The 23,059-nt window shown below is 39.5% G+C and overlaps 1 protein-coding gene across 1 annotated transcript; it reads right to left on the bottom strand.

Moving 5' to 3' along the window:
* Positions 1 to 128: 128 nt before the first annotated feature.
* GPN1 (GPN-loop GTPase 1) lies at positions 129 to 23,051 on the bottom strand. Its single transcript, XM_005895750.2, has 14 exons — positions 22,905 to 23,051; positions 22,130 to 22,223; positions 16,844 to 16,883; positions 15,984 to 16,050; positions 15,084 to 15,121; positions 11,675 to 11,753; positions 11,370 to 11,464; positions 10,382 to 10,427; positions 9,381 to 9,527; positions 8,526 to 8,608; positions 7,140 to 7,179; positions 6,164 to 6,254; positions 2,801 to 2,908; positions 129 to 937 (listed from the first exon to the last, which is right to left on the bottom strand). The coding sequence occupies exons 1-14, from the start codon at positions 23,013 to 23,015 to the stop codon at positions 855 to 857; spliced, it is 1,122 nt and encodes a 373-aa protein (XP_005895812.1). The 5' UTR covers positions 23,016 to 23,051; the 3' UTR covers positions 129 to 854.
* Positions 23,052 to 23,059: the final 8 nt, after the last annotated feature.

Raw genomic sequence — 23,059 nt, 5'->3', positions numbered from 1 at the left:
AATGTGGAGGCGAAGCAAACCCTTACCAGGGCTATTATGCATGGAATGTGCACCTGACCCAAACCCATGCCCTTTGAGTAAATCACTAAGGAAGGACACACTGCATTAAAGTACAATACAAACAGGGCCTGGCTTCATTGCTCATTATTAGGTGTGGTGTGTACACAGAACTTCAGTAAACATCATGTGGCTTTAAATCTCTCTTCTGAACTGAAGTGACTATTTGTGATGATTTTCTTACTTGAAATGATGACAAGCAGGCTTACAACAGAGTGAAAATTAAAAACTCTTTATCTAAGCCACCATCTAAAGTAGAATTCTTACTAACTATGTGTTGCCCACTTTCTTCAGTGAACCTGATATTCTATAATGAGCTCCCCAGTGGGAGGCAGGTTTCATACTAACATTGACTGGTTGCCAAGGAGACTGCACTGTCATTCTGGACAAGCTCCTGTTTCCTCTCACCCTTTCTGATAAAAAGGAAGGGAACTCATGGTACAAGTTCAAAGGCAAATGCTCAGGAAGTAGAGGCTAGAGATCCAGCCTACTAAGTTCTCTGTTTCATCCATCAGTAGCAAAGTATGTGAGTTCAAATGATACAACTTGCAGTTTTAGGCTCAAAGGGATATCAGTGTCCAAAAACAGAATATGCTTCCTTGCATAAATCCGAGGGGAAGGCCAATGGGAATTATTAGCAGGTCCAAATAATCTATTCTGGCTTCATCGGAGTCAGGAAGTTTCACTAGTAAGACAAACTGCTATTCTGAACAAAACCGTCCTTTATAGATTGTAGCCCCCAGTCAGAGCTAAAGATAGTCCTTCACACAGAGTTCCAAAATTTTGAAATTTAGAAACTATTTGTTTTTCTTCCAGTACTGTGCCATTGATTCTTGCATAAAATTCTGGAATGCTGGCTCTTCGCGGCTTTCCTCTGTAACTATAAGGAAAAAAGAAGGTGAGTTATTTTCAGACTCTCCCCATTAGACCAGTGGATTAGAGCCACTGTCTCCCATCTATCAGAAATAGTACATGTAACCTTGAACAACATGGGCTTGAACTGCGTGAGTCCCCTTACACACAAACTTTTTTCAGTAGTACATACAGTATTACATAATCCACGGTTGATGAAATCCACAAATGCAGAACCAGAGTCGGAGGGCCAACTATAAGTTAGTTATATGAGGACTGTTAAAACTGTACCAAGGATAATAGGTACCCCAGCCCCTGAGTTGGTCAAGAGTCAACTGTACTCTTGCTAAGACACTCCATGTTCAATTCTCCCAATAAGGAAGTATTTCCTAGAAGCAGGTTCTATTTATCATGTTGCCCAAAATGTACAATTTCTTTGACCAATAGGTGGGGAGATGCTTCCCTCGTAAAGTAACTAAAATGAGATCCCACTCCTACATATTTTTAACTGAGAGTAATGAAAACCTGTGTCCACACAAAAACCTATTAACCAATCTTTATAGGAGTTTATTTACCACAGCTTAAACCTGGCAACAACCCAAATGTCAATTGGCTTGTGAATGGATAAACAAAGGCACATCCACATAATGGAATATTACTAAGCAATTTAAAAAAACATATTACTCATACATGCAATAACATGGAAGGATCACAAAAAGCATTATACTAAGTGAAAAAAGCCAAGTTAAATACTGTGATTCCACTTACATTACATTCTGGAAAAGGCAAAATTATAGGCACAAAAATCATATAAGTGGTTGCCAGAAACTGGTGTAGGGGAAGGGACTAAATAAAAATGGGCATGAGCGAACTTTTAGGGTGATGGAAGTGTTGTGTTTCTTGCTTATGATGGTAATTACTGTAAGACTATATGTATTAAAATTCATCTAACTATATACTTGTGGTGTTAGAGAAGACTCTTGAGAGTCCCTTGGAGTGCAAGGAGATCAAACCAGTCAATCCTAAAAGAAATCAACCCTGAATATTCACTGGAAGGATAGATGCTGAAGCTGAAGCTCCAATACTTCGGCCACCTGATGCAAAGAATGGACTCACTGGAAAAGACCCTGATGCTGCGAAAGAGTGAAGGCAGGAGGAGAAGGGGATGACAGAGGATGAGGTGGTTGGATGGCATCACTGACTCAAGGGACATGAGTTTGAGCAAGTTCTGGCAGTTGGTGATGAACAGGGAAGCCTGGCATGCTGCAGTCCATGGGGTTGCAAAGAGTCAGACACAACTGAGTGACTGAACTGAACTATACACTTTAAAGGAGTGGGATTTATTATTTGTAAATTATACCTCAATAAATAGTATTAAATGAGGCAATTTACATGTTAGCATCCAGCACACTGAAATAAAGAGAGGTTTACCCTTGAGCACAGCAAGGACCTACAAGGGTTGTTTCAAGAAATAGACTCTGTCCACAGTCTATAAAACTATGCCACATAAAACCCTTTAGGGTTTCCAAAGCCATTCTCTCCTCAATGTTACAGTCCCTTCTGACTAATTTAGGTTCACTAAGGCCTCCTGTATTCTTAAAACAATTATAATAAACAATCCTGGGTTCCTCAAAATTGAGTTAGGACCTAAAGATGAGAAGACACAAGACTAAGAAAAGGCCATAATCAAGCTCAGTACTAACCATTCTTGTGGAAGGCCAGGAACTCTCAGTGTATGGAACTCCTTTCTGGTGCTATATCCTTTACCATTTCCTCTCTCCCCTATTACTGGCTGCATGGTTAAAGTCTCTCAATAACAGAAAGCTCCAGGCAAACAATGAGAGGATAAGCAGTTGTTCTGTTTTCATGAGTCACCTCAGCCACCTCTCACCTCTGTGGTCAATATCATCAGTATCACTGTCTGCTTCCTCATCCTCTTCATCCAAGGTTCCCCGAGTCAGGATCAAATCAGAAGGGTCCAGCACAGGAGATGAGCTGCCTGCATGTAAAATACTATCAGCAGCATATCAGAACACAGGCCTCCTCAAAAGGGTAATTTTGAATCAGTAAGTAACTATGATTAAAAATTGGCAGGATGAAAGTGATCATGATAAAATGCAGTATCTTCTCTCTTCTAAATGTACTGTTCATACCATTAAACATTTCTACACTAGTTTATTTCACAAAGTGCCAGTAACCCAAGAAGTCTCATTTTTAAGTTGAGGAAAAACTCAACTCTCAAGAAGCTTGTCTTAGTAGTAATGTCATTTGTTTTTACTAGCTCTCAGCTTGAAAGCAGCTATGGTTTTTCCTATGAAGGCTAAAGACATGTGAGCAGACCCAGTGTGCTGGTAAGTCCAAAGTAAAAGTGTGGAGTGTTCAGGAAACTTCCTGATGGAAATTTAAGTTCAGAGAGGGTCTGAAGAGAACAGAGGGTGAAATGACAGAGGAGCTGAGTATTTTTCAAGAAAAGGAGAATTTATGATAAAAACCCTCCAGAAGACAGGCAGAGAAAGAATACCTCAACATAATAAAAGCCATACATGAATGATAAACCCACAGCGATTATTATCCTCAATGGTGAAAAATTGAAAGCATTTCCCCTAAAGTCAGGAACAAGAGAAGGGTGCCCACTCTCACCACTACTATTTAAGATAGTTTTGGAAGTTTTAGCCACAGCAATCAGAGAAGAAAAAGAAATAAAAGGAATCCAGATTGGAAAAGAAGAAGTAAAACTCTTACTGTTTGCAGATGACATGATCCTCTACATAGAAAATCCTAAACACTCCACCAGAAAATTACTAGAGCTAATCAATGAATATAGTAAAATTGCAGGATATTAAATTAACACACAGAAATCCCTTGCATTCCTATACACTGAGAAAACAGAAAGAGAAATTAAGGAAACAATTCCATTCACCATTGCAATGAAAAGAATAAAATACTTAGGAATAAATCTACCTAAAGAAACAAAAGACCTATATATAGAAAACTATAAAACACTGATGAAAGAAATCAAAGATGACACAAATAGACGGAGAAATATACCATGTTCACAGATTGGAAGAATCAATATAGTGAAAATAAGTATACTACACAAAGCAATCTATAGATTCAATGCAATCCCTATCAAGCTACCAACGGTATTTTTCAGAGAACTAGACCAAATAATTTCACAATTTGTATCGGAAATACAAAAAGCTTCGAATAGCCAAAGCAATCTTGAGAAAGAAGAATGGAACTGGAGGAATCATCCTGCCCGACTTCAGACTATACTAAAAAGCTACAGTCATCAAGACAGTATGGTACTGGCACAAAGACAGAAATATAGATCAATGGAACAAAATGGAAAGCCCAGAGATAAATCCTCACACCTATGGATACATTTTCTTTGACAAAGGAGGCAAGAATATACAATGGAGAAAAGACAATCTCTTTAACAAGTGCTGGGAAAACTGGTCAACCACTTGTAAAAGAATGAAAATAGAACACTTTCTCACACCATACACAAAAATAAACTCAAAATGGATTAAAGATCTAAACGTAAGACCAGAAACTATAAAACTTCTAGAGGAAAACATAGGCAAAACACTATCTGACATAAATCACAGCAGGATCCTCTATGACCCACCTCCCAGAGTAATGGAAATAAAAGCAAAAATAAATAAATGGGACCTAATTAAACATAAAAGCTTTTGCACAATGAAGGAAACTATAAGCAAGGTGAAAAGACAGCCTTCAGAATGGGAGAAAATAATAGCAAATGAAGCAACTGACAAAGAATTAATCTCAAAAATATACAAGCAGCTCCTGCAGCTCAATTCCAGAAAAATAAATGACCCAATCAAAAAATAGGCCAAAGAACTAAACAGACATGTCTCCAAAGAAGACATACAAATGGCTAACAAACACATGAAAAGATGCTCAACATCACTCATTATCAGAGAAATGCAAATCAAAACCACAATGAAGTACCATCTCACGCCAGTCAGAATGGCTGCTATCAAAAAGTCTACAAACAATAAATGCTGGAGAGGGTGAGGAGAAAAAGGAACCCTCTTACACTGTTGGTGGGAAAGCAAACTAGTACAGCCACTATGGAGAACAGTGTGGAGATTCCTTAAAAAATTGGCACTAGAACTGCCATATGACCCAGCAATCCCACTGCTGGGCACACGCACCAAGGAAACCAGAATTGAAAGAGACATGTGTACCCCAATGTTCATCACAGCACTGTTTACAATAGCCAGGACATGGAAGCAACCTAGATGTCCAGCAGCAGATGAATGGATGAGGAAGCTGTGGTACATACACACAATGGAATATTACTCAGCCATTAAAAAGAATGCATTTGAATCAGTTCTAATGAGGTGGATGAAACTGCAGCCTATTATACAGAGTGAAGTAAGTCAGAAAGAAAAACATGAATACAGTATACTAATGCATATATATGGAATTTAGAAAGATGGTAATGATGACCCTATATGCGAGAAAGCAAAAGAGACACAGAAGTAAAGAACAGTCTTTCGCATTCTGGGAGAAGGCGAGGGTGGGATGATTTGAGAGAGTAGGGTTGAAACGTGTATATTATCATATGTGAAGCGGATCACTGGACCAGGTTCAATGCATGAGACAGGGTGCTCAGGGCTGGTGCACAGGGATGACCCTGGGGGATGGGATGGGGAGGGAGTTGAGAGGGGTATTCTAGATGGGGAACACATGTGCACCCATGGCTGATTCATGTTGATGTATGGCAAAAACCACTAAAATATTGTAAAGTAATTAGCCTCCAATTAAAATAAATTAATTTAAAAAAAAGAAAAAGAGGAGAAAAAATGGAAAATTGAATATACTAATAGAAGTAAGCTCCCTACACAGGGAAACTAAATAAGGGCTGAGCTCCAATAGTCAGGAGAAAGTCTAATCAAGTGGGTTTGAGTCCTGAGCAGAGGATTCAGCTTGTTAGGGAATGGTCTCTAGGAGAGCCTAACATCAAGCCATGTACCCTAAGGCCATGGGATGTCATGACCACTCCCTCTTCAGGAGCCTAAAAGGGTTAAAAAAGCTCAGTTGGGAAACAGGGTAGCCAATTACTTGTTGGATCTAGGATTTATCTAAATTGATTGACCGACATAAAATACCACATTTACTTTATCCTTTTCTCTTTCTCTCCCTTAAATCCAAGAACCTAACTACTAAGTGGAGACAACTGTACCCTTCTTTTAGTTCCTAACACCAGAAGACCCTCCAGTACCTGTGGCAGTTCCTGTGTCCAAGGCTACAGAGCCCATATCTTTCTGGAGGCGTTCCAGTTGTTCTTTCTGCTGCTGGCTCTGTGCACTGGCCTATATACATAGAAAAATATGTCATTATATTAAAAAAGAAGGCCCAAGTTAGATGCCAGACTTCTAATGGAAATGACAAATTATACAAACACGAGAGGCTACTTAAACAATGAGGGAGGTAAGAGATGAATGATGACAGAAACACTAAGCAGTGTGGGCCCATATTAGCATAAATTCATTCCAGAGGGCTCTGCAGACTGTATTAGAGGTTTCAGAAATTCAACACAAAATCTTCAAAAGAACCCTCAAGCAGACACAGCAGGAAGGCTAAATGATAAGATGTTCAATGGAGCCAATGGGGACAGGACACCTGATCATTTGGGGTAAGAGTTATGAACTGCCTCTCTGTTAAACAAAATTCTACAACAGCCTTTAAATGGACCTTGGAGTCAGGGTAGAGGTGTAGCACTAGAAGGGCTCAGCACACATAACAGGAAAAACCTGATTTTTATTACTTCAAATTTAGAGAAGGGAAAAAGAGACCTTTCTGCATCCAGACAGCATACATACAAATTTACAGGTCAAATTAACAAGTATCTAAAGGATACACTGTATCTAAAAGATACAAGTATCTTCACAAGTATCTAAGTGAAAGTGAAAGTCGCTCAGTTGTGTCTGATTCTTTGCAACCCCATGGACTATACAGTCCATGGAATTCTCCAGGCCACAACACTGGAATGGGTAGCCTTTCCCTTCTCCAGGGGATCTTCCCAACCCAGATATCAAACCCAGGTCTCCTGCATTGCAGGTGGATTCCTTACCAGCTGAGCTACAAGGGAAGACCTTACAAGTATCTAAAGGATATACCAAAACAAAATCACTTATGATAGATGGGTTGCGACTGTTTTTTAGTAGCCCTAAAACACAAACAGCTTCTTATCTTACCAGTGATTTCTTCAGACGTTCATATTCAGGACGATACTCTCTGGAAAGAGAAACACTCTAAATCCCTTTGATTAATACTGACAAATTATACAAATACTAGAGGCTACTTAAACAATGAAGGAGATAAAAGATGAATGATGACAGAAACACTAAGCAGTGTGGGCCCTGCCTGCTCCCATGTCACTTCTATTTTCCTAGTACTTTGACGATAACAAAAGATCTTATGCTACCAAACATCAGATGTAACAACTCTTAGTCACTAAAACTCTATCCCTAAGGAATTAAAAGCAAGGTGCCTGACCCCCACCCTGAAACCAGCAAAGAGACAAAAGACTGACTGCTGAGCTGGGAAGATCAACTCTGGAGAGACCATGACTGATGAGTTCATCATACACTTGGATGAACATGAATAAAAGATGTTTAAATGATGAGTAAAAGAAGGTAGGCCTACTCAGGAAGCAGTATATAAATTATGTCGTTCATCTGGGCAACAATGAAAGGATACAGAAAAGAGCCTATCCTGAGGCTTTGATAACACTCACACACAAAAAAACAACAACCCACAACACTTGTCTGATGAACAAAAAATAATGTGTCTGAAAATAATAATGTGGCTATTAGGATCTTACTAAGTATGAAGCTTGCTAGAAAGCAGCCAGTTATCAGGCCTAAGAAAGTGTATAGGTGCTCTGACTCCACTTTCCTTTAGATAAATTAGAACTCGAATATTAACCATGACAACAGTTATAACAATCATTTATAAAGAAATATGTTTTCCATTTGTTGGCAATTATGCTAGGTGCTTTAGGTATATCATCTCAAATAATCTCAAATAATCCTCACAATGACCAATCTTAACAATAAATGCTACAGTTACTCATTTATTAAATGAAGGAAAAATCTAACTCATGTCTATCTGACTCCAAAGTCTATGTTCTTAATCAGGGGTCAACAAATGTGGCAAACAGGCCAAATCCAGCCCACTGTCTATTTTTATAAATAAAGTTTTATTGGAACACAGCCCCACCCAATTGTTTAGGAATTGTCTATAGGTGCTTTTACATCACAATGACAGAGTTATTACGGTCCACAAAGCCAAAAATTTTAATATCTGACTTTTACAATGTCTGATGACTCCTGCTCTTCATCATTCAATAAAGTGAAGATTTTATATTATTGTGGGGTCTTTTTATATTATTGTTTGTTTTTTTTTTAATCTAATGGGTACTTGTTAACCCTAAATGTGATGAGACCCAGTACACATCTGCATGGCAAATATAATACAAACATTATGAAAACCAAAACATTTTGCCTGACAAAACTGCTGTCCTATCAGAATTGTGAGTAACTAAGAATGCCATCAATTAAATGTTCTTTTGTCCTCACCTTTCATATTCTTCTGTGGCACTGGCAACTTGCACGAAGAGTTCATCTAAACCTGTACCCAGGACAGCAGACACACCCACCACCTGCCAAAAGCATCATTAATGCCACTGAGGAAACAACAGCATATTTTTAAACAGTGTACATTATTTGGTTCAAATGTCATAAAATCTTCATAGAAGAAGTTTGGATATGTTAAGAAGTCCCTGGCAAAGAATGACGCTAAAAGAATACAGAACAGCATGCTTACTCAAAAGTCATGGAAATAAAAAATTTTTTAATTTTTTAAGTTTAAAAGTCATGGTAATAAGTCCATGGAAAGTAGAGAACTGAAAAAGAAAATGAGGACCAAACAAGCAGCAGTTCTTTTCATCTGTTCCCTATCACATCAAACGACAGTCTGTTCTCTATAAAAATTAGTATCTCAATGTTTTTGCTTAGGCAGTGAACATACTCCTTGCTACCCATACCCTCTTTTGCTTACACAAATCTTACCCTTCCTTCAAAGCACACCTATATGTGCTATATCCTCCAAAATCCCTCATTTCAAAAGTGATCTACCACCTAACCACTATCAGGCCAACTTTATATCTTTCTTAAGATATCACAATATGAGTTACAATACATTATATTTCAACTCTGTGTTTAGTCTTCTCTCCTAACTAGACCATAAAATCTCTGAAGGTAGGGTCTCTATCATATTTATCTATTAAATCTCCAGTTTTTAATAAGCAATGCCTTATAAATTACTTTTCGGAAGGTAATGAATTTCCTCTCCAAAGATATGTTCAAAGCCAGTCCTTTGGATTAACAGGTTAACTGGAGAGATGGACAGCATAAGCAAGAGAGAAAGTTTACCCTGAGTGAGCTGTAAAACTCATCTAACACCAGGCTCATTGAACGAGTCAGGTTACTGACGTATGTAGTCTCTTGATTCAAAGCATCTTGGAAAGCCTCAAAATCCTGCATCCATTCCACTGCAAAGCTGTGGTCAATGATGTCAGTCTGTACCAGAGAGAAGACAATTAACAGCAACCAGAGATGAGGTCAGATCCCAAACAATGGGAAATTTTATTAAAAAAATTTTTTTAACTAATTTTTAATTAAAAATTTTATTTTTAATTAAAAAAAATTTTTAAACTTTTGGCCACATCTCACAGCATGTGGATCTTAGTTCCCTGACCAGGGATTGAACCTATCCCCTGCAGTGGAAGTATGGAGTCTTAACCACTGGACCATCAGGGAAGTTCCTTCTCCCAATTTCTTTTAATTAAGTGGTGACAACAAAGAGCAATCATTCATAGATTTTCCTTCTCTGCTTCCCCCATTTCCTCCTCCACTGAAACAAGCCACAAAGAGCCAAGAATGCTGTGCAGTATAAATAATTAAATGAAGATCTGTATATTCCAGGTTAAAACAGACCCTTTACTATCCACTGCCAAGTGACCATGGCCACAGTGGAGGCCAGCATTTTCCAGGCTCCAAAGTCAAGTACACAGTCTCTTGCATTCTGGCCAACAACCAACCACAGAGAAGTTTTGGTTTTGTTTTAATTGCCACTCCCCACAGGCTGGCAGTCCCTCCCCCACTTACAGAGTCCTGATCTTGAGGGATAACCCATATGCTGTGGACCAGGAGTTACTCTATTTAGCCTAAAATAACTTTGGAGAAGAATCAGTGACATATAGTGTATTCATTCAATTTAATTGAGTCCATTTCTGAGAAGTGCTCACAACTTTGCTTTCAGTTAGCTTCAATCTGCTCTGCAGCATCTGAAATCATCCTTCTCACCTAACCAAATTTCTAACACAAGGTTCTGATGAAATATTCAGGCAAGACTGGAAGAAGACTCCACTTACTTTATTCATGACCACAATAAAAGGCAGCTTGGTTTTGTATAAGATGCTGAAAATCAAATATGAAGGCATTATTAGTAAAAGCACTTAAGCTCCTGCTTGTGTTATTAATCCAATGAAGCTGAGTAATTAAAAGGGAGAGGGGTTCAGACTCTAAACACAGGTATCCATTCTCACACGGCACTCACGTGTGCTCTCATCCCAAGCAGGAAACCACCACCACTAAGCAACTGACACACATACACACTCTCTCCTATTCTTGGAGTAATAATGCTTTGGTACTGATCCTGGGTATGTTTATGTGTGTATGTATGTGTGTTGTTTTTCACCAAATTAACTGTCTATTAAACAGTTACTATGAAGATAAAATCATGCTGTCAAATATCAGATTTCTATTTGGACCAGGATTTCTTGTGTTTAACAGGAAGGAATATCCCTGGTTACATTAGAAGAGACAAAGTGGAGTGCTTGCTTTTTGCAAATGCCTAAAATTAAACTCAGTGTTAATAATTGCCCACCTTGCTCCTAGGTCTAATGCACTAACATAGCCTAGTAGGGATGCCCTTCCTCTCCTAATAGCCCCATGCTTGAGAAAATATGTGCATGCAGAATCACGGATGAATCTTTTAATTCAGTCTCTCCTCATGTTATAATCTCATTTTTCCTAGCACAAAAAAAAAAAAAAAAAAAAAAGGCATTTAGACCAGAGCCTCTATTCTATTCAGAACTGGATTTCATTCAACTGGGGGCAATGCATCTACCAGAAGGTGCATTTTCATTCATCACCTGTTCTGTAATAAGCAAAGGAGAAAGACGACCAGGGGCTGATGCCAAGGCATATGTGCTTCTCTTCCCTCACCAACCCAGAAACACTAAAGGGTGTGGGCAGCACAAACCGAGAGGGAAGCACTCAGGACTCAAAAATGAAGGAAAAGAAGTAATGGAGACTTCACTTCTTGACACAACACTATGCCCAACAATAATGTATTACCTGCAGGCATAGAGCATATTGGACATGAAGGTCACTGGGTTGGTACTTCGAGATGTGTCCATTACATAAATGACAATCGTTGGAAACGAGGATGCCTAAAGCCACAGAATAATCACAGCTTTAGTCAAAAGGTCCTTGACCTGTCCCCAAACTCTTCTCCTACCCTCTGTGGAGAGGAAGAACCACTCTAGGAGGGTGTGCAGAGCTCTATGACTCTATCCCACGTAAGTTCCCAGGCAGAAAGATGAAGTTTTTCTTGTCTGGCTCTCTACTTAACCCTCAGTAACAAGTCCTAGAATACTCACCAGGGCCTCAGTGATAATTGTCCCAGAAGCTGACCATGTGAATACCTCAATCTGTCCAGGTGTGTCAATCAAGACATACCTGTGTCAAAAAAGGTCATAAAAGAAGTTTTTACTTGTGCATTCTGAAAGATATTCCAGACCACAAAACAGTAACATCTGGGCATTTAAGACAAGAAATAACCTCCCATGCCAAGTCTCACATCTTCCCATTGCCATTAAAGTGAAGACCACATTCCCCCAGGCTTTGGTCAGTGTCCAGTGTTCAGGTTCATTGGCAAGAGCAGCAATATATCAGTGCTGCAAACAGTCATAGAGGAAACTGACAGTTTTAGAAACACACTGCATTAAAAATGAGAGATAAGCAAAGTAAAAGTGAAGTCGTTCAGTCGTGTCTGACTCTTTGCGACCCGTGGACTGTAGCCCACCAAGCTCCTCCATCCATGGGATTCTCCAAGCAAGAATACTGGAATGGGTTGCCATTTCCTTCTCCAGGGGATCTTCCCAACCCAGGGATCAAACCCAGGTCTCCCACATTGCAGGCAGACGCTTTAACCTCTGTGCCACCAGGAAGCAAAACCAGTATGTAAATCTCTTGGGAAACCTGTTTACTTAGCGGTGGGTTTGGAGGAAAATGGAGGAAAGGGAAGAAGAGAAAAAGAAGGTGGTAACTAAAGAAGAGGGTCTCTTCTTGAGGGGATGCAGTGTTCTAAACTTGTGGTGATGGCTGTACAATTCTATAACTACCATAAAAGCCACAGAATTGCACAATTAAAATGGGTAAACTGTATGGCACATGAACTATATCTCAATAAAGCTGTTTGTAAAAAAGAACAAAGATTCACTCATACACGGACAATTAACTGACAACAAAGGAGCCAAGAATATACAATGGAGAAAGGGAAGTCTCTTCAAGAAATGGTGTTGGGAAAATCAGTCATATGCAAGAGAATGAAACCAGACCACTCCACATACAAAAATTAACTCAAAATATATGAAAAACTAGAATGTAACACCTGAAAGAAAACAGAGGCAGTAGCCTCACTGCCATCTGTCTTAGTGAAGTTTTTGGGGATTGGACACCAAAGGCAAGGAAATCAAAAGCAAAAATAAAAGATGAGACTACAAATGAAAAAGCTTCTGCACAGCAAAGGAAAACATCATCAAAACTAAAAGGTGGGAATTCTCTGGTGGTCCTGTGATTAGGACTTGGCACTTTCACTGTGGTGGCCCAGGGTTCAATACCTGGCTGGGGAACTAAGATCCCACAAGTCACTGGACATGGCTAAAAAAAAAAACCCAAAGGCAACCTACTGAACAGCAGAAAATATTTGCAAATCACATCTGATTAGGGATTGGTATCCAAAATACATAAAGAACACATACAATTCACAAAACAACATGATTCATAAATGAGAGAGGATCTAATATGTAGACATTTCTCCAAAGAAGATACACAGATAGTCAATCGGCACATGAAAAAGATGTTCAACATCACTAATTACTAAGGAAATGCAAATCAAAACCACAGTGAAATGTCACCTTACATTTGTTAGAACAGCTCTTACTTATCGAATACATAACAAATAACAAGTGTTGAAGCAAATGTATAAAAAAAGAAACACTTGTACAGTGTTAGTGGGAGTATAAACTGGTACAGCCACTATGAAAAACAGTAGGAAGATTCCTCAAAAACTGAAGGGTAGAGCTACCATATATGATTCAGGAATTCCACTTCTGGGTATTTATCCAAAGAATATAAAAACACTAATTAGAAAAAATATACACACCCGTATGTTCATTGCAGCACTATGTACAACACCCAAGACCCAGAAGCAACTTAAGTGTTCACCGATGGATGAATGGATAAAGAAGACGTGGTATACACATAGTAGAAAACTATTTAGCCATACAAAAAGAATGAAACCTTGCCATTTGTGACAACATGGATGATGCTAAGTAAAACAAATCAGAAGCAAAAAGACAACTACTGTACAATTTCACTCGTAAGTGGAATAATCTGGGAAAAGGAGAGAAAGAATGAAACAAAGAGAAAAGAAAACCAACCAAAAGCAAGTTCACAGATAGAGAACAAATCAGTGGTTACCAGAGGGAAAAGGGGTTGTGGGTGGATCAAAGCGGTGAAAGGGATCAACTATGGTGACAGATGATAGCTGGCCTTTGGGGGTGATCACTCTGCAGTGTACACAGACATTAAATTATAATGTGTACTGGAAATTTATTAAAAAAAAAAAAAGGCAAAAAATTCGAATAGCCATTTCTCCAAATATATACCAATGGCTAAGAAGTACATTAAAAGATGCTCAACATCATTAATCATTTAGGAAATACATACCATAAACACAATCTGACACCACTTCATACCCACTAAGATGGCTCTAATCAAAAACAGTAATAAGTACTGATAAGTATGTATAGAAAATGGAACCCTCAATGCATGTATGTTGTAAAATGGTGCCTGCAGCCACCAGGAGCTTGGAGGAACAGGGAATAGAATGAATGCTAATGAGAATGGGGTTCTTTTGGAGATGAAAATGTTTTGAAATCAGGTGATTATGATCAATGCACAACTTTGTGAATATACCAAAAACCACTAAACTGTATACTTTTAAAGAGTGTACTTCATGGTCTGTGAATTCATACTGTAATAAAGCTATTACTTTAAAAAAAAACCTACTCCTATATGATCCTTTTTTTGTAAAAACACCTTATCCAGCCATCCTTCTATCTATGTACATATAAACAGAAACACCTGGGATGATAAATCACTGCTACTATATCCTCATAGTAGCAATAATGATAAAAATGATTGTTATTTCTAATGATAAGAAGGGTGATAGCTTCCTATTTTAAATCTATGCATGGTATGAAATAGTCACAGTAATATCTATACTCTTTACAAAAACAAATTATCTTCCTTTCTTTTAAAAAAGCAAACCTATTAAAAATTTAACAACAGTTAATCACAGACAATGATAATAAGAATACTACTCTATTTTATTTTTAAATACTTTTTAGTTAAAAAATAGTCTCTCTGAATCATGTGAATTATATTACTTTAATCAAGGATTAGAACGGTATTTCAGACACTTTAATGCCAACAAGCAAGAGAAGGCAACTGAACAAGTAAGTTGACTCAAATTCTAAAGATACCTCCTAAGAAGCCAGAACCATATTCCAAAGTGATTGGGGGTGGGATTCTATTAAACTGAGCTCCACACTGTAGAGCATCTCAATGACTGGTCTTCTTGCCCACAGTTTTTTCACTTGTCATGGTTTCATCTCAAACTTCACTCTTTCAAAACTTGATAGTATCCCAAAATCTTTCAAAAAAACCTAGAAACACATCTACTACAGAGTAATAAATAGGCATTAGACTGAAATCACTTACTTAGACATGTTCTGGGCCTTCTCAATAAATTTCATCACCTAAAGGAGAAAGATATCAATTACAACAAGATCCAAGTTCAACAAAAAAAAATTACAGGGCCCTGTCCAGAGTGGCCCACCTCACAGGCACCATTAACAACTGAATCTCTATGTTCTGCATCTGAGGACACCAACTAACATGCTCATGGAACTAAAAAAACAAAGCCACACCTGCAGCACCACAACACCCTGGAGCACCGGGCAAGGGCCTGAGGAGCTGAAGACTTGATCTGTCAGTACCAAGTCTCTTTCCTGGTGCTTTGGTAAAGTGTTAACAGCTTGTCTCACTGAGTGAAACCGAGGTTAAAAAAAAAATAGTGATGCAAAACTCTCTTAAGGAAGTGGAATGTGACAGAGAAAAGCTAATAGATGACAACTATCTGCTGCAAGTGAAAAGCCCCATAATCATTCCATTCTCTGCCTGGCAGACCTTCCCACTCCCCATCCCTCCAACCATCCTTGGGGCAAAACTGCACAGATGAAGAATAGAACCCAGGGGGATTCCATGGAGGTCCAGTGGTTAGGACTCTGTGTTTTCAATGCCAAAGACCCAGGATTCAATCCCTGGTTGGGGAACTAAGATCCTGCAAGCCACATGGCCAAAAAAAAAAAAGAGAAAGAGCAAAAGAACTCAAGCCTCTTAGGTGTCTGCTTTGTTGGCTGCCACAAACATTCAGTGTGAAGTCTCTCGCCATGTTGATCATCCTCACATTGCCTACTTCTCTGTCCACCAAAATGCCTCCTTATGTTCTATATGGACATCCAGATGGATTGCCCTTCTTTCCCGATGTGATCAAGCTAAGGCATTTAACAGTCACAAGTTTTAACACAGCCATGTCTATGTAAATAGAGACAGATATACCTGATCAAATCTGGTAGCAAAGAGATTGAGTGAGGTCACTATGCCACCATTAGGTCCAAGTCCATACCTAGACATTAAGTTAAGGATTTAAATTGCTTATAGATCAATTTAGATGATAAAGTTTATTATCTTGACAATCACACACACACACACAAACCCAGCATAACATTAGTGTTCCACTGACTAGAATGAACCACACAATCTTAACCTCATAGGGAAACATTCATTATTGATGTCTACCTCATTCATTTATTGTTTAAAAATGGCCATGTAAAATGGGGCCAAATGGAATGGACAGATATTTCAGGCATTGACAGCCTGAGAGTATTAGCCATGAAGACCGTCTATGTACCACTCCTTGCTCTGATTCTCACTCTTCAAGTCACCTGAGGATTGGAGTCAGTCTTCCTACTCAATAGGACCTAAAGGGAAAGCACACATTTTATGGGCAATGTACTAAGAGTTGACCAACCCAAAACTTAGAGTTGATCTTACTAACCTTTGAGTTTCCCAGTCTAAAGAGATGGTGACCAACAGCTGTATCCAAGGCAATACTACCTTGTGGACCCAGGCACACCACCAGCTAGCCGTGCATCCTCTGTGCTAATCACAACATCCTGCAGTTTGGGACAAAGGCATAAAATGGAACTCACAAGCTGAAATAGGATGTCTAACCACCTACAATGCCTCTCCTCATATTCATCATCCCTCCTCTTTATAAAGTTACTTGAAAGCTATCAAATGCTTTTGCTAGTATACTTCACAAGGAAAGGCACAGATTTTTTTTCAAAGCTACACAATACACAGACAGTAACTAACCAGGGATGAGCCAACATCAAAGTAGATGTGGAAAAGGATACTGTTTCATGACTTCTTTATACTTCACAGTATCACGAATGTCTGTGAGGGGAAAAAAAACAAAGAAATGGAATTTAACACATAAGAAACAATACAATTTGAGACTCTCTTAATATCTAAGCCAATTGACCTCTCAAGTCATCTCTGCTTCCTCTGAGGAAATAAATCAGTTTCTCTCTTAGCATCCAAGTCACTTTTCAAATCTGTTTCCTAAATTTTCAAGCTAAGATCACTGAATTGTGATAGCAAAAGAAGCAAGTTCAGGAACAGACTAGGAGGACAAAAGTTACCCTGGAAGTATCTTCCCTCCCAACAAGAAACTGAAACCAGCTTTTGAAGCTTCTATGCTCAGCACTGTCTATTAGTAACCTCTCCAGCTTCACACTGGTTTACTTCCTTATGGCCAAGGATAACTGCCAAGTAACCCAAGAAGAAGGCTAGGCTAGGAGCTCTCCGGTTACAGTAGGGATGGTCTGAGATGAAAAGAAAAGTTCTATACAACTTAAATACTTTCTCAGTGACCATATATATAGAAAAAGGGAGTTAAATCAAGAAAAAAGGCTTATTTTTTACTCCTCACTTACTGGTAACTAAGTTAAAGCAGATAACATTTTTATAAAGGCATTAACTTGGGGAGTGGATGTCAGGGAGAGAAATAAGTGATGGAGATTAAGAGGTACAAACTTTCAGTTACAAAACAAATGAGTCATGGGAGTGAAATGTACAGTGTGGGGAATATAGTCAATAATAATATAGTACTGTTGTATGGTGACAGATATTAACTAGATTTGTCATAGCAATCATTCTGAAATGTTTACAGATATTTCAAATTAGTATGTTGTGTACCAGGAACTAATGATAATACTTTGGCAGGTCACTTACACTGAAAGACAAACAAACACACAGAAAAAGTAGACTGGATTTGTAGTTATCAGAAGTGGGTGCGGAGGGAGGGAACAATTGGATGAAGGTAGGCAAAAGGTATTAACTTCCAATGCTAACACCAATAAACACTAGAGATGTAATATACAATATTATAAATGTAACAAGCACTGCTATATGTTACATGTGAAAGCTATTAAGAGTTCTCATAACAAGGGAAAAAAGATTTTGCATTCCTTTAATTTTATATCTATATGAGACGATAGATGTTCACTACCCTGGTGCTGGGAAAGATTGACGACAGGAGGAGAAGGGGATGACAGAGGATGAAATGGTTAGATGGCATCACCGACTCAATGGACATGAGTTTGGGTAAGCTCTGGGAATTGACGATGGACAGGGAGGCCTGGCGTGCTGCAGTTCATGTGGTCGCAAAGAGTAGGACACAACTGAGCAACTGAACTGAACTGAAACTTACTATGATAATCACTTCCTGAGTTTGTAAATCAAACCATTATGTTATACAACTTAATCATATACAATGCTGTATGTCAATTATATCTCAATAGAACTAGAAAAAAATTTATTTGGATGGAATTCAAAATAAAAAGGAAATTGATTTATTCAGTAATATCTAACTAGACCTATGCAGCAGTTGGTAGACCTACACCATCAAATACTGCTCCTTGGAAGAAAAGCTATGACCAACCTAGACAGCATATTAAAAAGCAGAGACATTACTTTGCCAACAAAGGTCCCTCTAGTCAAAGTTATGGTTTTCCCAGTAGTCATGTATGGATGTGAGAGTTGGACTATAAAGAAAGCTGAGCACCGAAGAATTGATGCTTTTGAACTATGGTGTTGGAGAAGATTCTTGAGAATCCTTTGGACTGCAAGGAAATCCAACCAGTCCATCCTAAAGGAAATCAGTCCTGATTATTCACTGGAAGGACTGATGCTGAAGCTGAAACTCCAATACTTTGGCCACCTGATGGGAAGAGCCAACTCACCGGAAAAGACCCTGATGCTGGGAAAGACTGAAGGCAGGAGAAGGGGATGACAGAGGATGAGATGGTTGGATGGCATCACTGACTCAATGGACATGAGTTTGAGCAAGCTCGGGGAGTTGGTGACGGACAGGGAAGCCTGGCAAGCTGTAGTCCATGGGGTCACAAAGAGTTGGACACGACTGAGCGACTGAACTGAACTGAGCCTTTAAGTGAAAAGATGGAAACATTTTTTCTCCAAAATTGTTCTCATAATGATTTCTGGTTCTTAATACCAGGTCTTCCTTAATCCTCTGTTGTCCCCTTCTCCTCCTGCTTTTAATCTTTCTCAGCATATGGATATGTCTGGTGGTGAAAGTAAAGTCCAATGCTGTGAAGAACAATATTGCACAGGAACCTGGAATATTAGATCCATGAATCAAGGTAAATAGTAAGTGGTCAAACATGATATGGCAAGAGTGAACATCAACATTTTAGGAATCAGTGAACTAAAATGGACCGGAATGGGCAAATTTAATTCAGATGACCATTATATCTACTACTGTGGGCAAGAATCCCTTAAAGAAGTGGAGTAGCCCTCATAGTCAACAAAAGAGTACAAAATGCAGTACTTGGATATATTCTCAAAAATGAAAAAATGATCTCTGTTCATTTCCAAGGCAAACCATTCAATATCACAGTAATCCAAGTCTATGCCCCAACCACTAAAGTCAAAGAAGCCGAAGTTGAATGGTTCTATGAAGACCCACAGGACCTTCCAGAACACACACACACACACACACACACATACACACACACACACAAATGTCCTTTTCATTATAGGGGACTGGAATGCAAAAGTAGGAAGTCAAGAGATACCTAGAGTATCAGGCAAGTTTGACCTTGGAGTACAAAATGAAGCAGGGCAAACGCTAATAGAGTTTTGCCAAGAGAACGCACTGGTCATAGCAAACACACTCTTCCAAAAACACAAGCGATAACTCTAAACATGGACATCACCAGATGGTCAATACCAAAATCAGATTGATTATGTTCTTTGCAGGCAAAGATGGAGAAGTTCTATACAGTCAATAAAAACAAGATGGGGAGCCAACTGTGGCTCAGATCATGAACTCCTTATTGTGAAATTCAGACTTAAAGAAAGTAGGGAAAAGCACTAGGCCATTCAGGTATGACCTAAATCAAATCCCTTATACTTATACAGTGGAAGTGACAAATAGATTCAAGGGATTAGATCTGATAGAGTGCCAGAAGAACTATGGACGGAGGTTTCTAACACTGTACAGGAGGCGGTGATCAAAACTATCCCCAAGAAATGCAAAAAGGCAAAATGGTTGTCTGAGGAGGCCTTACAACTAGCTGAGAGAAGAAGAGAAGCTAAAGGCAAAGGAGAAAAGGAAAGATATGCCCATCTGAATGCTCAAGTTCCAAATAATAACAAGGACAGATAAGAAAGCCTTCTTAAGTGAACAATGCAAAGAAATAGAAGAAAACAATAGAATGGGAAAGACCAGAGAGCTCTTCAAGAAAATCAGAGATAACAAAGGAACATTTCATGCAAAGATGGGCACAATAAAGAACAGAAAGGGCATGGACCTAACAGAAGCAGAAGATATTAAGAAGAGGTGGCAAGAATACACAGAAGAACTGTACAAAAGAGTCTTGACCTGGATAACCATGATGGTGTGATCACTCACCTAGAGCCAGACATCCTGGAGTGTGAAGTCAAGTGGGCCTTAGGAAGTATTACTACAAACAAAGCTAGTGGAGGTGATGGAATTCCAGCTGAGCTACTGAAAATCCTAAAAGATGTTGCTGTTAAAGTGCTGCACTCAATATGCCAGCAAATTTAGAAAATTCAGCACACAGGACTGGAAAAGGTCAGTTTTCATTCCAATCCCAAAGAGAAGGGTAATGCCAAAGAATGTTCAAACTACCACACAATTGCACTGATTTCACATGCTAGCAAGGCTTCAAGCTAGGCTTTAACAGTATGGAACCAGAACTTCAAGATGTACAAGCTAGATTTAGAAAAGGCAGAGGAACCAGAATCAAATTGCCAACATCCATTGGATCATAGAAAAAGTAAGGGAACTCCAGAAAAACACTTACTTCTGCTTCATTGACTATGCTAAAACCTTTGATTGTGTGGATCACAACAAACTGGAAAATTCTTAAAGAGATGGGAATACCAGACCACTTTACCTGCCTCCTGAGAAACCTGTATGCAAGTCAAGAAGCAACATTTAGAACTGAACATGGGACAACAGACTGGTTCCAAATTGGGAAAAAAGTACATCAAGGCTGTATATTGTCACCCTGCTTATTTAACTTAGATGCAGAGTACATCATGAGAAATACTGGGCTGGATGAAGCTCAAGCTGGAATCAAGATTGCTAGGAAAAATATCAATAACCTCAGATATGCAGATAACACCACTCTAATGGCAGAAAGCAAAGAGGAACTAAAGAGTCTCTTGATGAAGGTGAAAGAGGACAGTGAAAAGGCTGGCTTAAAACTCAACATTCAGAAACTAATGGCATCTGGTCCCATCACTTCACAGCAAATAGATGGGGAAACAATGGAAACAGTGACAAACTTTATTTTCTTGGGCTCCAAAATCACTGCAGATGATGACTGCAGCCATGAAATTAAAAGACACTTGCTCCCTGGAAGAAAAGCTATGATAAACCTAGACAACATATTAAAAAGCTGAGGCATTGCTTTGCAGACAAAGGTCCATATAAAGCTATGATTTTTCCAGTAGTCATGTACGGATGTGAGAGTTGGACCACAGAGAAGGCTAAGCACCAAAGAATTGATGCTTTCAAACCTGGTGCTGGAGAAGACTCTTGAGAGTCCCTTGGACAGAAAGGAGATCAAAGCAGTCAACCCTAGAGGAAATCAACCCTGAATATTCACTGGAAGGACTGATGCTGAAGCTGAAACTTCAATACTTTAGCCACCTGATGGGAAAAGCCAACTCATTTGAGAAGATCCTGATGCTGGGAAAGATCGAAGGCAGGAGGAAAAGGGGACAACAGAGGGTGAGATGGTTGGATGGTATCACTGACTCAATGGACATGAATTTGAGCAAATTCCAGTAGATGGTGAAGGATAGGAAAGCCTGGCGTGCTGCAGTCTATAGGGTCTAAAAGAGTTGGACACGACTGAGCAACTGAAGGACTGAACAACAATAACAAGGAAGGGGAGGGAGTAAACAAAGGAAAAAATGGTAACTAGGAAGAAGGCTGTTTCAGGATACTAGCAAATCTAAGGGAAATGAAATCAGGCAGTTTAGAAAACATTAAAAATGAAAGTATTGAAGATGGGTAGGATAGGTTGACAGCTTCCCATTCTCTAAGAAATTTTACACAAGTTCTGGCAGAGTTTACTCACCAATATTGGCAGGAAAGGGAACTTCATGCACAGCTGGGTCCAGGTTGATCACATAAGGTGGACACCCTTGACTATGCAGATATCCTGTGAGCCTCTGCAGTGACATGGAGAGAGGGATAGACTGAGACCAAGAGCAGGACAAAGGGACAAGAGTGAACTTCCTCTCCTTTATCCAACTTACCAGAAGAATTGTACTTCCATTTCCCTCTACCTTATTCGTCTCTGATCTCCACCTACAACATTCACTCTCAGTTGAAATGCTACCTTTCTTCGTCACACATCCAAGAGTCTCCTCTACACTCCATCACTTAACTTGGAGCGGGGGCGGGGTTTCTATCTCCCCGCCAAAATAGTAGCTCCACCTAAGCGGGAACTTTGTCATTTCTGCTGTATCCCCAGTGCCTGAAACATTGCAGGCATCCCAGAAAGAATTCTTTAGAAATCTACACTTTAGAAACGCAGCTCTCTATTAACCGCCAGAATTCCTTTAAGCCTCTGCCTTGTGGAGTTGGCAATAACATGACAATTCCTAAACCAACTACAGTCGTACCAAATCGGCACTGAGGGTGCGTAGAAGAGTCTAAATGAACCCAGGTTAGGATCTGAGAAGGCTTCCCGAAGGAGAAAGAAACCGGAGTTGCCGGTATGTCCCTGAAAGCAGGCATCGGTTCCTTCCAACTCCCCAGAGAGACCTCCCTCCCTTTTTCCCCTGGCCTTACTCCCACCACAGACAACTTCTCGCGCGCCCCGACTACGCCCGCGCCATGTAGGTCACCTGTACAAAGGTGGTTTTCCCAGACCCCGCCATTCCCAACACCAACAGACACGCGGGGGGCCGAGGACCCCCTGATGCTTGAGATTCCGTGGCAGATGCGGGCGCGGCCATCTTGTTCCTGGCTCCGCCCACTAGACAATAGAGACGCTACTTGC

This window comes from Bos mutus, chromosome 11, assembly GCF_027580195.1.
Source record: "Bos mutus isolate GX-2022 chromosome 11, NWIPB_WYAK_1.1, whole genome shotgun sequence".
Classification (NCBI taxonomy): Eukaryota; Metazoa; Chordata; class Mammalia; order Artiodactyla; family Bovidae; genus Bos; species Bos mutus.
Note: the sequence above shows the minus strand (reverse complement) of the source record. Positions and strands in the feature narration are given on the sequence as shown.

Bases quoted from the DNA above. Each gene is read 5' to 3' on its own strand.
- GPN1 (XM_005895750.2), bottom strand. From the start codon at position 23,015: ATGGCCGCGCCCGCATCTGCCACGGAATCTCAAGCATCAGGGGGTCCT. The intron at 11,754-15,083 runs GTAAGTGATTTC...TTTTTGACACAG, and splicing joins AAGGCCCAGAACATGTCTAA to GTATGTCTTGATTGACACAC. The intron at 8,609-9,380 runs GTAAACTTTCTC...TGCTTTTGGCAG, and splicing joins AGTTTTACAGCTCACTCAGG to GTGGTGGGTGTGTCTGCTGT.